The sequence below is a fragment of the Mizuhopecten yessoensis genome, unplaced genomic scaffold (genome assembly GCF_002113885.1).
Source record: "Mizuhopecten yessoensis strain PY_sf001 unplaced genomic scaffold, ASM211388v2 scaffold10947, whole genome shotgun sequence".
Classification (NCBI taxonomy): Eukaryota; Metazoa; Mollusca; class Bivalvia; order Pectinida; family Pectinidae; genus Mizuhopecten; species Mizuhopecten yessoensis.
The window spans coordinates 45631-57248 of NW_018408801.1; the positions used below are offsets into that span (position 1 = coordinate 45631).

At 34.9% G+C, this 11618-nt stretch overlaps 2 protein-coding genes across 4 annotated transcripts in view; one reads left to right on the forward strand and one right to left on the reverse strand.

Annotated features, from left to right (window-relative positions):
• The window catches only part of LOC110463957, a 33632-nt gene extending 31867 nt beyond the window's left edge, over nucleotides 1-1765 (reverse strand). For both annotated transcript variants that reach the window (XM_021518925.1, XM_021518924.1), the window contains exons 1-2: nucleotides 1668-1765; nucleotides 1282-1377 (exon numbers count right to left, since the gene is read on the reverse strand). In XM_021518925.1, coding sequence (XP_021374600.1) covers nucleotides 1282-1351 — 70 coding nt within the window. In that variant the 5' untranslated portion in view covers nucleotides 1352-1377; nucleotides 1668-1765. The remainder of the gene's footprint in view (nucleotides 1-1281; nucleotides 1378-1667) is intronic.
• A 2269-nt stretch (nucleotides 1766-4034) lies between these two features.
• LOC110463961 (perlucin-like) lies at nucleotides 4035-8805 on the forward strand. Of its 2 annotated transcripts, XM_021518932.1 has the most exons (7): nucleotides 4035-4158; nucleotides 4945-5001; nucleotides 6644-6768; nucleotides 7051-7144; nucleotides 7518-7767; nucleotides 8087-8138; nucleotides 8778-8805. In XM_021518932.1, the coding sequence occupies exons 1-6, from the start codon at nucleotides 4113-4115 to the stop codon at nucleotides 8100-8102; spliced, it is 588 nt and encodes a 195-aa protein (XP_021374607.1). In that variant the 5' UTR covers nucleotides 4035-4112; the 3' UTR covers nucleotides 8103-8138; nucleotides 8778-8805. The 2 variants fall into 2 exon arrangements, with proteins under 2 accessions (XP_021374607.1, XP_021374608.1); XM_021518933.1 differs by lacking the exon at nucleotides 4945-5001.
• The last annotated feature ends 2813 nt before the right edge of the window (nucleotides 8806-11618 follow it).

An 11618-nucleotide genomic window follows, 5' to 3' on the forward strand; every position in this document is an offset into this window, starting at 1 on the left:
AAGGACTTCATCAAATTAAACTGCGTGTTTGGAAACCCTGTGTCGTAAGTGTATCTGTCGACAGTTGACATCCTTGCATTTTTTTTAACAAGAACATTTTAACACCGCATGTCGGGGAAACAGGGACTTTACTATTAAGAAAAGAATATTTCACGATCGTAAAATCGAAGTAGCCAACCGTCCTTGACGGACATTTTGTTAGTAAAGATCGAGGAAAGCAGCTGAAAGTTGTCCTTGGGTATATCGTTTATGATCGACGCTTTTAATATTTCTTTTCCATTAAAAGAAACCCAAACGCCCATATAGTTTAAGGTGCAATTTAAGGACTAGCAAGGTTTTTGTCATAAGCTCTGATATACGCTCAAGAAATTATCAAGATTGATTGAAATATCCGTTGAGATCATCAACTCCGAAATCTGTTTTATTCCGCTGGACTAAACAGTGTCATAATACAACTGTAGCCAAGACTAAATAATAGTAAGTATGATTGTAAGGGGTTTGGATAATAGTTTGGTTGAGCAAATGTCAGAGCTAGTAAGCAAATGCTCCTTGCATGGATTCTTGTGAAGATTCGGGATATATTACACACGGGACATGCCCGAATCCTTATCATTAACAAACAGTTGGAAATGATTGTAACATAGAAACATAATCTGTTGATAAAAATGGGAAATATTGAAGTAGGACTACCTTTGTTTTCCAGCAAGTTTGTTTACATAATATAAATGTGTTTGCAACCAAAGATAATGTTATTAGACTTTGTTTGCCGACACAGCCAAATACTTATCTTGCAGATCGGTCAGTGTGGTTCATACATACCGACTTGTGTGTGGTTTAGATTTCTGATTTCAAGCTACTTAATCAATTAAGAATGACGACCTTGATATAACTGAACCCACGTTGAGAGTGAATCGATTTAAGAATGCTTTCAGTTTGCCCATTGTCTAGCGTAGTCTTCAACAAAATGCATAAGTACTTTGAAATCATTTTCGAATTGATGGCAAAAGTCTCTCAATACTTTGAATACATACGATTATTATTATTATATGGTTATAGCATACCGATAAACTAAAGCCCTGCTGAATATGTGATTGTAAAGTCAAAAGGATTCCACATCATTGCATAATTCATTTGAAATGTTAATTTTATCATTTTGCTCTTTTCCCCGATTTATTGTGCATAGAAATAACGAAAATGCCTGTATAAAACACTTGTCAATAACAACCACTAAAACTGCGTTTGTATATCCAAACATTAATTATACAAACTAATTGGACTCACCTGTTTTTTCCATCTGGCAGGCCGCCAATCCAATAATGGCGAGGAAGAGCAACGGTCGTGTTGCAAACATGTTGCTATTCTTTTTAATAAATCCTCCTTTTGGGCATCAAAACGAACACAAATTATAACCTTAACACGAAACAATTATTTTTCGGCGAATATAGTTAGAAGAATATCAAATGTCAAACTATGTTCAAGCAATCAAATAACCGTATGCTAAATTATAAACCTATAGTTTATTACTGTGTCTTATCCACGCTCTTGGTATTCAGTTCGAAAAAAGAAATCTAGTTAACATTCTGGATTCTAAAGGAACATATTCTCATAACTGATATGTAACGAAAGGATGATGAAAAGATATGAGACATTTTTTTTGTGATACCTACATCAAAACATTTAATTCCAACCGTTTCTTCAAAGCCACATGTACCCACAAGGATATTTGTTCCTATTCTTTCTTTTATATAGACTTTATATTATTACCACACCCATATCTACTATTTCAATTTTGATTTGGGTACGTCATACCAAAGATATATGTCTTAGCAGGTCGTTTAAAGTTCAGAGGGGACCCAATCCCCACTGAGACGTTGCCTCTATCAGAGAGTACAGGTACCTTTTGTAGCCGGGTGATTTATAAAGATGCCCCCTTTCACGGTAAATATTAGCTGTGTGGGTGCCTGTCGCTTGGAGTAGATAACGTCTCAACTTAGCGTATGAATTCCTGTGCCGAATTTATCCATCTGTAATCGTACGCTCGACACAGCCGAATCAATAAGGTCGATAAAATCCAACCCTGTACATCGCTAGTCATATATTAAGGATCTAGTGTAACCAGTCTTATCGATGATAAAACCATTCGTAAACATTTAGATGTGTCAAGATTGGAAAAAGTTTAGCCGCATCGGTTACGCCCAAATCCTCCTTATAGGAATATTACTTTCGTCAAAATTAACAATTGTATGTAAAAGAAATTTCTATTAAGCTTATTCCATTATACAGCCGCACTATTTACTTTCATATATAATAAGATTTACGGATCCCATTATATTCATTTTAAATTTATTTGCTGGTGACATTTGACAATGTTTCAGTGGCTACCCTTAAGGCTAGAATCTTGTAAAAACCTAATAAGGTTTCTCCAAACTGTAGTGCTTCAAATTGAAATGATATTTCCCTATCATACACCAATATATTACACTTCAATTTTTAAAGACATTTTAAAAGGGTACAGAGGCATAATTACGTGATCAGTTCAAAATAATTCCTATGGATGTTATCACAAAATGGTATCATATTATTGCTGGTTACAAAGTCTACATCTCAGTTGGTTAGCAACTCCAGATTATTTTCAAAATATTCAGGAGTAAAGTGTTATATGTGCAACAAGAAGTAAAGATAAACAAAATGCTACAATTTGAGACATTAAGATTTCAAACTCGTGAGTACTGAAAACAATATGTTTTGAATCCAAATTTGGAAATGACAATTTGTGATATATATATAATTACATGCTGTTATAGTGCTTGAAAACCTGTTTACTGTTTACTGTGTGAAACAAATTATCAATTTAAAATCCTACATCTCTTGTTACTCGTGTTATAAGATATGCAAAACTAAAACCTCCCTGGTAAGTTGAACTTTATAAAAAAAACTCTCAGAACAGTATCAGCAAAGGGGCAACGCAAACACTCCCATCGTGACGGGATTAACAGATTAATAATAAAACATTTTAAACAAGTTTGAAACTAGGCAGTTTTTAAACATATCCCTTTCCCCAAACCCAAACCATTATTAGTAGGGTTTATTGCATTGAATGTAATTATTAACGGCTTTCAAACTATCTAATTAAATTAAAATTCATACCCTTTTCATATCATGAATAAGAACAGTTACAAGTATATGCCAATACATAACGAGACTACCAAGATATATTAGCCATTGTCATTTTCAGCAGGTAGCAAAATATCTTATTTGTGAGGTAGTTTAGACTGAGTCAGGCTGGTAAGATAACCCTCGCCCACTCAAGGTGATATTGCCACAGGTGCAATATCCTCACGTCTTACGATAATCTGTCAATTCATTGTATAAAGTTCCGGAAACAGATCCGTTTTCCGTATATGTGTTTTATAATTTTACGATTACGTCTGTCCCATCCTGTCTGACAACTGGTTTATTTTCACTCCGTGCTGGATCTCACTTGACATGAAATTATCCAAACATATTATATCCGTTATAAATTGTCGGTTTGAACATTTAATGAAGTAAAACAACATTGGGAATTTCTAAAGTATGATGTCGATCATAAGTAAGTGGAACCTGTGCTTGGTGACTGACGTGCTGTCCTAGATTTGACAAGAGATACCATGCTGAGTGTCATGTGTGGTATAGGAACAGCAGAAAGAAATCCTGGCCTAACTTTAAACGTTGTTCATTATAGTTCATTGTTCTTTATTTTATATCTCCTCACTTCGTTTTCAGTCTTTTATATCCTCTTAGATGTTGTAGTGTGTGGGTGTTTTTTGGTGTTTTTTTATAAACAAAATAAAGTCATTCATTATATTTTAATAAAATGGTTACTTCATCAAATACATTTATTGTTACAGTGTTTTGTGGTCCACATAAGTTTACCTAAATTTAATCAAAACCCGATACATTGGTATTTAGATATTATTATTTCATTCTCAAAACAATCCAACTATCAACTTTAAGCCAAATATTTACCTTGGATGTGAACAGACATATGTAGATAACGCACCACGTAGTGTCAGCTATTCATATGAACAACATTCAGACAGAATTCATTAAGGGGACAAATTAAGACCACAATAATGACTTGGATGATGAAGAGTGTGTTGGCAGTAATTCTGATATTGGGTAAGAACTCACGGCACACATCTAATACCACCCGTGTCTCCTCATTAACATTTGTCATAGGAAACTTATGACTTCTTATCAAATTCATCCATGAAACAAACGAAGATGTAACAATACGTGTTTCGTTGGTTAATAATATGTATTACTGTATCAATTAATAAGCTTTGCACGTTCATCTTGCTCTGTAAATATTTGAAAATGTTGCGATTCAACCATGAGTGACTTTAGTGTATTGCATTGGCGTTGTCGATTAAGAGTATGGGAGCACGTGTTCATGTACATAGATATCCATTTACACATACGTCTGCGTTGAACACAACCATTTTTTGCAGCGGGACGAATTATGACATCATATGAACGCTGTTTTTTTTTATTGAAATAAAGACAAAAAACACGCGTATCAGGACAATATTATTTAAATAAAATGTCACCCTACCTTAAAGACACTGAAGTTACGATAACCCGGTCGTAGAATAAATGTAATCAGCGTTAGTTTGTATGTAAAGGTGGAATATTAAACCCCGGATTAGAATAAGCTGGAAAAATAATAAACTCCGGCAAAAGCAGGTTTTAATTTTTCCGATATTTTTTTCTACCTAACTATTTATTCCACTATTGTAAATGTACAAATGTTTATATTTTATATAATCAAGGGATTGATCATTGTTCACCTAAGAAATACTTTCATGAAGCAAAAACAAATACTATGTGAATAACATCAATTTCAGGGAAAGGCAAAATTTTCTGAGGCATTAAAGTATGTTTTTTCTTCTTCAAATGTATAAGCAAGAGGTAAAGCACAAGCCCTTGGGAACAATTTCACCATCGACATGGGAACACCAGGTAAACATTGCTTGATAGTTCGTAGATATAATTATTAACGGCTTTCAAACTATCTAATTAAATTAAAATTCATACCCTTTTCATATCATGAATAAGTACAGTTACAAGTATATGCCAATACATAACGAGATTACAAAGAAATATTAGCCATTGTCATTTTCAGCAGGTAGCAAAATATCTTATGTGTGAGGTAGTTTAGACTGAGTCAGGCTGGTAAGATAACCCTTGCCCACTCAAGGTGATATTGCCACAGGTGCAATATCCTCATCTCTTACGATAATCTGTCAACTCATTGTATAAAGTTCCGGAAAACAGATCCGTTTTCCGTATATGTGTTTTATAATGTTACGATTACGTCTGTCCCATCCTGTCTGACAACTGGTTTATTTACACTCCGTCCATTACATATGTAAACTCTTTTTAAAATTTCGTTAGTTTTGTAATTATGGAATTTTTACATATTTCTGCTATACCAGTAAGGTTAATGTTAAGGCGATGATAAGGCGGGCCTCTTTTCCACAGAAAAATATTTGTGCACGAGAATGAACACATTACAAACTTTGTTGCATCAGTAGTAGCGGTTAAACACACTGATACACAATAGCATTGAGTAACTGATATGTATTTAAAATCTTCTAATGGTCCTGTCGTTGAGTTTTCCTTCTTATACTGTAATCAAATTACATTTTTTTTGTTTTTTTTGCGGCATACATTTTGTCAACAAGGCTCATTATATTTAAATCGTCTATTTTTATGACGATATTTCATATTGGAGCATATATTCAATTTGATCGCGAGGCCTTTATCTAAACAAACGATAAATACCCATTCTTGTTGTAGTGTTATTTCGCATCAATAGTATTTGGCCAGATAATCAAGTCCTGGTCAGTAAAACAAATAAATACATTTGTAACAACATGAAGGACGACCGACTTTATATATCAATGTCTTGATCAGACTTTAGAGTTTATCATTTTTAATTCCATACCCCACTCAATAGCAGCTTGAGACCCCGTGTCTGCCGTAAATCCCGAAGGATACTGTATACGGGAAAGTTTTGCTCAGTCAAATCGCCTGCGAAGGTAAAATCCATTTTCACCCAATATTAAATTCACACCTCACATTTGATCACTGTTTATGATGTTTGTTTACAAATGTTCGCTGTAATAATGGTTTAGCCTTCATTTCGAAGAGCAAACAAGTGTAATTAAAACTGCAGCGAAACTTTAACGGGATTCAGTTATACCGGTAGAAAGTTGATATAATAAGAATATGGAATGTCCATGTGATATCTTTTTCATAGATGTACCAAATTTTGTACCACTCACGGCACGTAGTCGAAAGATTCGTATCAGGCCAGAATTAAATTAAATATCAGGTGATAAAGTAAAGTTAGGACTATCGAGCGAGCAGAGAGGTGTAGCATGACGGATTGGGCTGACATATAGCGTGTACTAAGGTACCGGTATTGCAGATGAAAATTTATTCGTATCGCAGACAAGTTGATGAACACACATTTTGCCTATGGATTGTCATTATTGATTTATTTCAGTCATTGGTGATACCCTAGTATACCTCCAATAAGAGAAGTTGCAAAACAGTATGCATGTTGCTTGATACATGTACCTTTTCTCGTTTTTAGTAACCCCAATGCCTGTTGTGCCTAGTACAACACTGCCTCCGCCTACTTGCACCCACTCATTCGTTCTCCTAGACGGATCCTGCTACAAAGGCATCAAGGTGTCCGCAACATGGCCTGAGGCACTGGTACGGCAAATCAGTGTAGTTGAATATTGTTTATTTTTCAACATTCAATCAAAATGAGCTACAATTTGTAAGTCAGTGTAGGTTTGAAGAAAAACATATCAATCTCTTCAATCCCAATAACACAAACATGTGCATACATTTCATTGATTGATCTCACAACGTTGTTTTGACAGGACTTAGACAATGATTTAGCAATAAAAGGATGCCTCTGTAGCCTTACATCGCAAAAAACTAACGTGCCAAATGAAATATGACGTGTTGTCTTTGTTGTGGTGGTTGTAGGCTTATTGTGAGGTATTCGGGGCCGAGCTAGCTATCATTAAATCCCAGCAGGAGCAGACAGCTGTGGAAGGATACCTAAAGACTTTACATGATCGTAAGTATGCGGACGACCATAGCGGGTGGATCAACTTATGCAATGGCTTTGTTTTAGTTGGCATATATTGCGATCTGGTTCGGTTTCTAGATAATTCTAGCATTAAATGCAAAAATGTTTTTGTACCTATGAACATTGCTACATGGCATACATATTTTTTTATTTATATATAGTATATTTGCATAGTTTTCTCACTTTTTGTGTTGTACATATAAATCATGTGTTTGTGTTTATTCTGTGCAATCCATGTGGAATGCTGTCAGGACAACACATGTCCTGCAAACCAGTTTAAGAAAAAGGACAATAACTTGTAGATGGTTTTGATCAATGTCACTCGCTCATTAACTATTAAGTGAGCAACCTCTCTTTGCAGCTGAGTATGGTAGTACCGATCATCATCAGTACTGGTTCGGAGCTAACGACTTTGTAACTGAGGGGGACTGGAAGTGGGCAGTTACCACGGAGACGATCAACTATACCAACTGGCGGCCCGGCAATCCAGACAATGGCGGCGACGACAAGGACTACGACGAGGAACACTGCGCGGAAATGTCAGAAGAACACAGCTGGCAGTGGAACGACAATGGGTGTGAGGAGGAGAAGCACTTCCTGTGTGAAATGATGTAAGCGACAAAGACACGTGCAGAATAGAACTGGTTCAACCGGTCAAACGTTTGATTTTTTAGAAAAAATATATTTGTTTATCACCATGTCGCACATCTATCGATAGTTCATATAAAGAAAGCTCCACTTTTAATGATGTCCTTGTTGACATCACATGGACCATTTCATAACAGCATGATTCAGGAACGAACGTCCATGGTATAACAATTAGTCCTATTGAATATAAAGAGTGACAATGGCTTACAGCCACCATAGGCTAACATGTCATTTACCTTATCGTTAGTAAATGTTATAACATGATGCTGACTTCTGTTTCAGTAATGAAGAAAACTAGTTCACAGCCATTGCACTGGTGCCTAATTATTTGAAGGTAAATTAACAATATTAGGTATTTAGTAATGATACTAAAATAATTTGTATTTATTTACTGTTACAGTTTTTAGAAGTTTTACGATAATACCCACAAAGGGTTTATAGAATAATATATATTTTTATCTCTACAATTACGTGATTTATATCATATACCCACAAAGGGTTTATAGAATAGTATATATTTTTATCTCTACGATTACGTGATTTATATCAGATCTTTAAATTCTTATTAAAACACAGAGTAAATACAGTTATTGTTGCTGCTGTCATGGTATTTTCTATCATGATTTTTTTATTTATTATCACAAACTTTTATTCTACGCCGTGTCAAAATTTCCTACTTCATAATATCAATATATGACACAATGTGTTCCCTAATTATCATCAATATATGACACACATATGTTCCTTAAATAATTTATCAGATCAAAAAATGTAAATGTTCCCGTGAAATACATAGTGAAGTAAAGATGGGACATACTTGTATAATGTGCAAAACACGTGTGTCCAACTTAATTAGATCAATATAATACACAAGTGTGTACCCTACATTATCATTACAGTAGTAACATGTGTCTTCTCCCTGCTTTATCATATAAACATGTTTGTTTCAAGAATTTTCTTCTTTATTTTACAGGATGGAAAATTGATAATGAAGATTAAAATGAAGTTTTCATTTTTTTTACAATTGATATTTAAAAATAAAAAAAAACAGATATTGTTCTCTGAGTTTTATTTTGTTTGATTACGTTAATTGATTCAGTCACAATTTTAATTCTCCGTTGATATACTATTAACTCTAAAACTCATACATTGTAGACATTCGGAACATCTCGCCCCGATTACAGTTCCTTCCATCGAAGATGACCAAATCGGCCGAGGAGATCCGCGTGACATTGTAGATAGTTATGGGTATAAGACACCTGTTAATCTGCATTATTATGTATGTAATGTGTTAAATTGACTCCCCCTCTCCCCCCTCCCCCACCCAAGAGGTTTAACTCCTCATTAGCTCCCAAAAGTACCTATCCAAATCTATATGAAATTTTTGTTTTACATGCATACATTTAACATTAACAAATTGTTTTGGGGGTTAAACTAGATAAGAGTAATAAAAATCGAAGATATATGTCGTGAACACTATGATAATATCCTTTTAAATATGAGATGACTTTCTCCAAGCAAACCAGCTAGCCCCTTGAAGATAAATATTTACCTTCGATGTGAGCAGGCATATGTAGATAACGCATCACTATTGTTAGCTATTCAAATGATTAATATTCAGAAAGAATTTATTAAGGAGAAAAAATCAAGCAGCAACTATGACATGGCTAATGAGAAGTTTGCTGGCAGTTGCTTTGTTCGTGGGTAAGTATTCACGACATATATCAAATGACGTCCGTGTAAACATGTCTTCCCATTTCCATTTGTCACAGAAAAATTGTCTTCTTATCAGTTTGAAAATCATGCATGAAACTGATTTCAATTTTCCGATAAGGATGTATATCTATTGTTAAATCTACCACGTTGACAAAATAACGATATGAGGTATTAGTTGATATCCATGTAGTATTGGTATAATATACCAAGCATTTGCATGCATGTTTGCTTGCCCTGAACACCATGAGTGTACAATGCGTTTACAAATCTCTTGTGTACTGAAAATGCAAATAAGGGGCCCGTGAGAGACTTGTTTTGTTTTCTTTCCTTTTTTAGGAAGGGGACACGCGTGCATGTGCACACCATACATCAGTTTCCTCATTTGACAAATGTTTTCACGCGCAGAAGATATGCACAATTTAAGCAAAAGGATGCTCTTGGTCACAATTTCTGAAGAAAAGAACGTACGTTTAATTTACGTTAATTTAATTTTCACATGGTAGAATAGATGCAATCAATACATGTTTGTATACTATGGTGGGATATATAAATCAGGATTAGAAAACATTTGTAAAATAATGAAATCAGGCTGAAGCAGTCTTCATTTACTTTTGTCAACATTTTCTCACACATTTAAAATATTGCACCGTAATACATTCACGTATCTTGATAAAACAAAAATTATTGTAACCAACAGGTTGATTATTGATTGTCACGATTTAAAACTTAACTAAGTAACTCTATGCAAAAAATATGTGTTTGTCATGATATATAAAATAAACTCCACCTTTGAATGCAAATGCCGAAATTCCAGTGAGAGACTATATTTGCAAACTTATGAAAATATATTCTATCCATTACAACTGCAATAGCAGCAGGTAAAGCACAAACACGTGGAAACAACTTCACCCTCGATTTTGGACCATCAGGTAAAACACCATATCATACTTTTCTGATCTTAGAATTGTGCATAAAGTGAATAAACACATAAATGTTGAATATACAGGTGTGTTTTTTACATCCATACATTTCTTATGCGTTTATGTGAATGTTGCTTTTGGTAACCTCAATGCCTAGTGTGCCTAGTTCAACACTGCCTCTGCCTACTTGCACACATTAATTTGTATACCTGGCCGGATACTGCTACAAAGGGCATCAAGGAATCAGCTACAACATGGTCCGAGGCATTGGTATGTTATCTTAATGTTGCACAATATCGTTTATTTTATTTTATTATTTTCCTTTTGTCGTTATTTTTGCATACTTTGTCAGCGAATATGTAAGACAATTGTTTTGAAGAAGTGTTCGATAACAATTCCACAAAATATAATATCCATTTCGCAGTCTTTTAATTGATTTCAAAACAGTTTATTCGCGAGCTCTTGCTTATGATGTCATATTGAAATGATGCCCTTTTGTCGTTACGCCACAATTAATCGACATTTCAAATGATGCATGACGTCCTGTCATTGAAGTTATTGTTCGAAATATTTGTAGGCGAGGTGTTTGGTGCTGAGCTAGCTAATATTGGATCCTAGGAGGAGCAGACAGCCGTGGAGGGATACCTAGCTTCTATACATGATCGTTAGTATGTGTCCAATATCAGCGTCCAGATACGTGTTTACTGCAGTGCAGATTTGATTTCGGTTTTAACTCATTTTAGCATCATATTCAACATTAATAACCGATCACCAGTGAAGTTATTAAGAACACAGGACTTGTTTGTTTCTTTTCTTTTAATGGTGTCCTGACTTCTTGAGTTTGGATAAAAAACATTTTGACAAAAACGAAGTGAACCAGATTTACGCTTTCGATTAAGTGAGTTATAGCTGGTCAGCGTATTAATCTTTCTATGTAGTAGTATGGCAGTAGAAAACATCACGAGTACTGGGTCGTAGCTAACGACATTGTAACTGAGGGGTACTGGAAGTGGGCAGTTACCACGGAGACCATCAACTATACCAACTGGTACAACAGTAATCCAGACAATGGCGGCGACGACAGTATCCACGACGAAGAACACTGCGCTGAAATGTCATAGAAACGCAACTGGCAGTGTAACGACAACGGATGTGAAGAGGAGAAGCACTTCCTGTGT

Bases quoted from the DNA above. Each gene is read 5' to 3' on its own strand.
- LOC110463961 (XM_021518932.1), top strand. From the start codon at position 4,113: ATGACTTGGATGATGAAGAGTGTGTTGGCAGTAATTCTGATATTGG. The intron at 4,159-4,944 runs GTAAGAACTCAC...CAAATGTATAAG, and splicing joins GGCAGTAATTCTGATATTGG to CAAGAGGTAAAGCACAAGCC. The intron at 6,769-7,050 runs GTACGGCAAATC...TGGTGGTTGTAG, and splicing joins CAACATGGCCTGAGGCACTG to GCTTATTGTGAGGTATTCGG.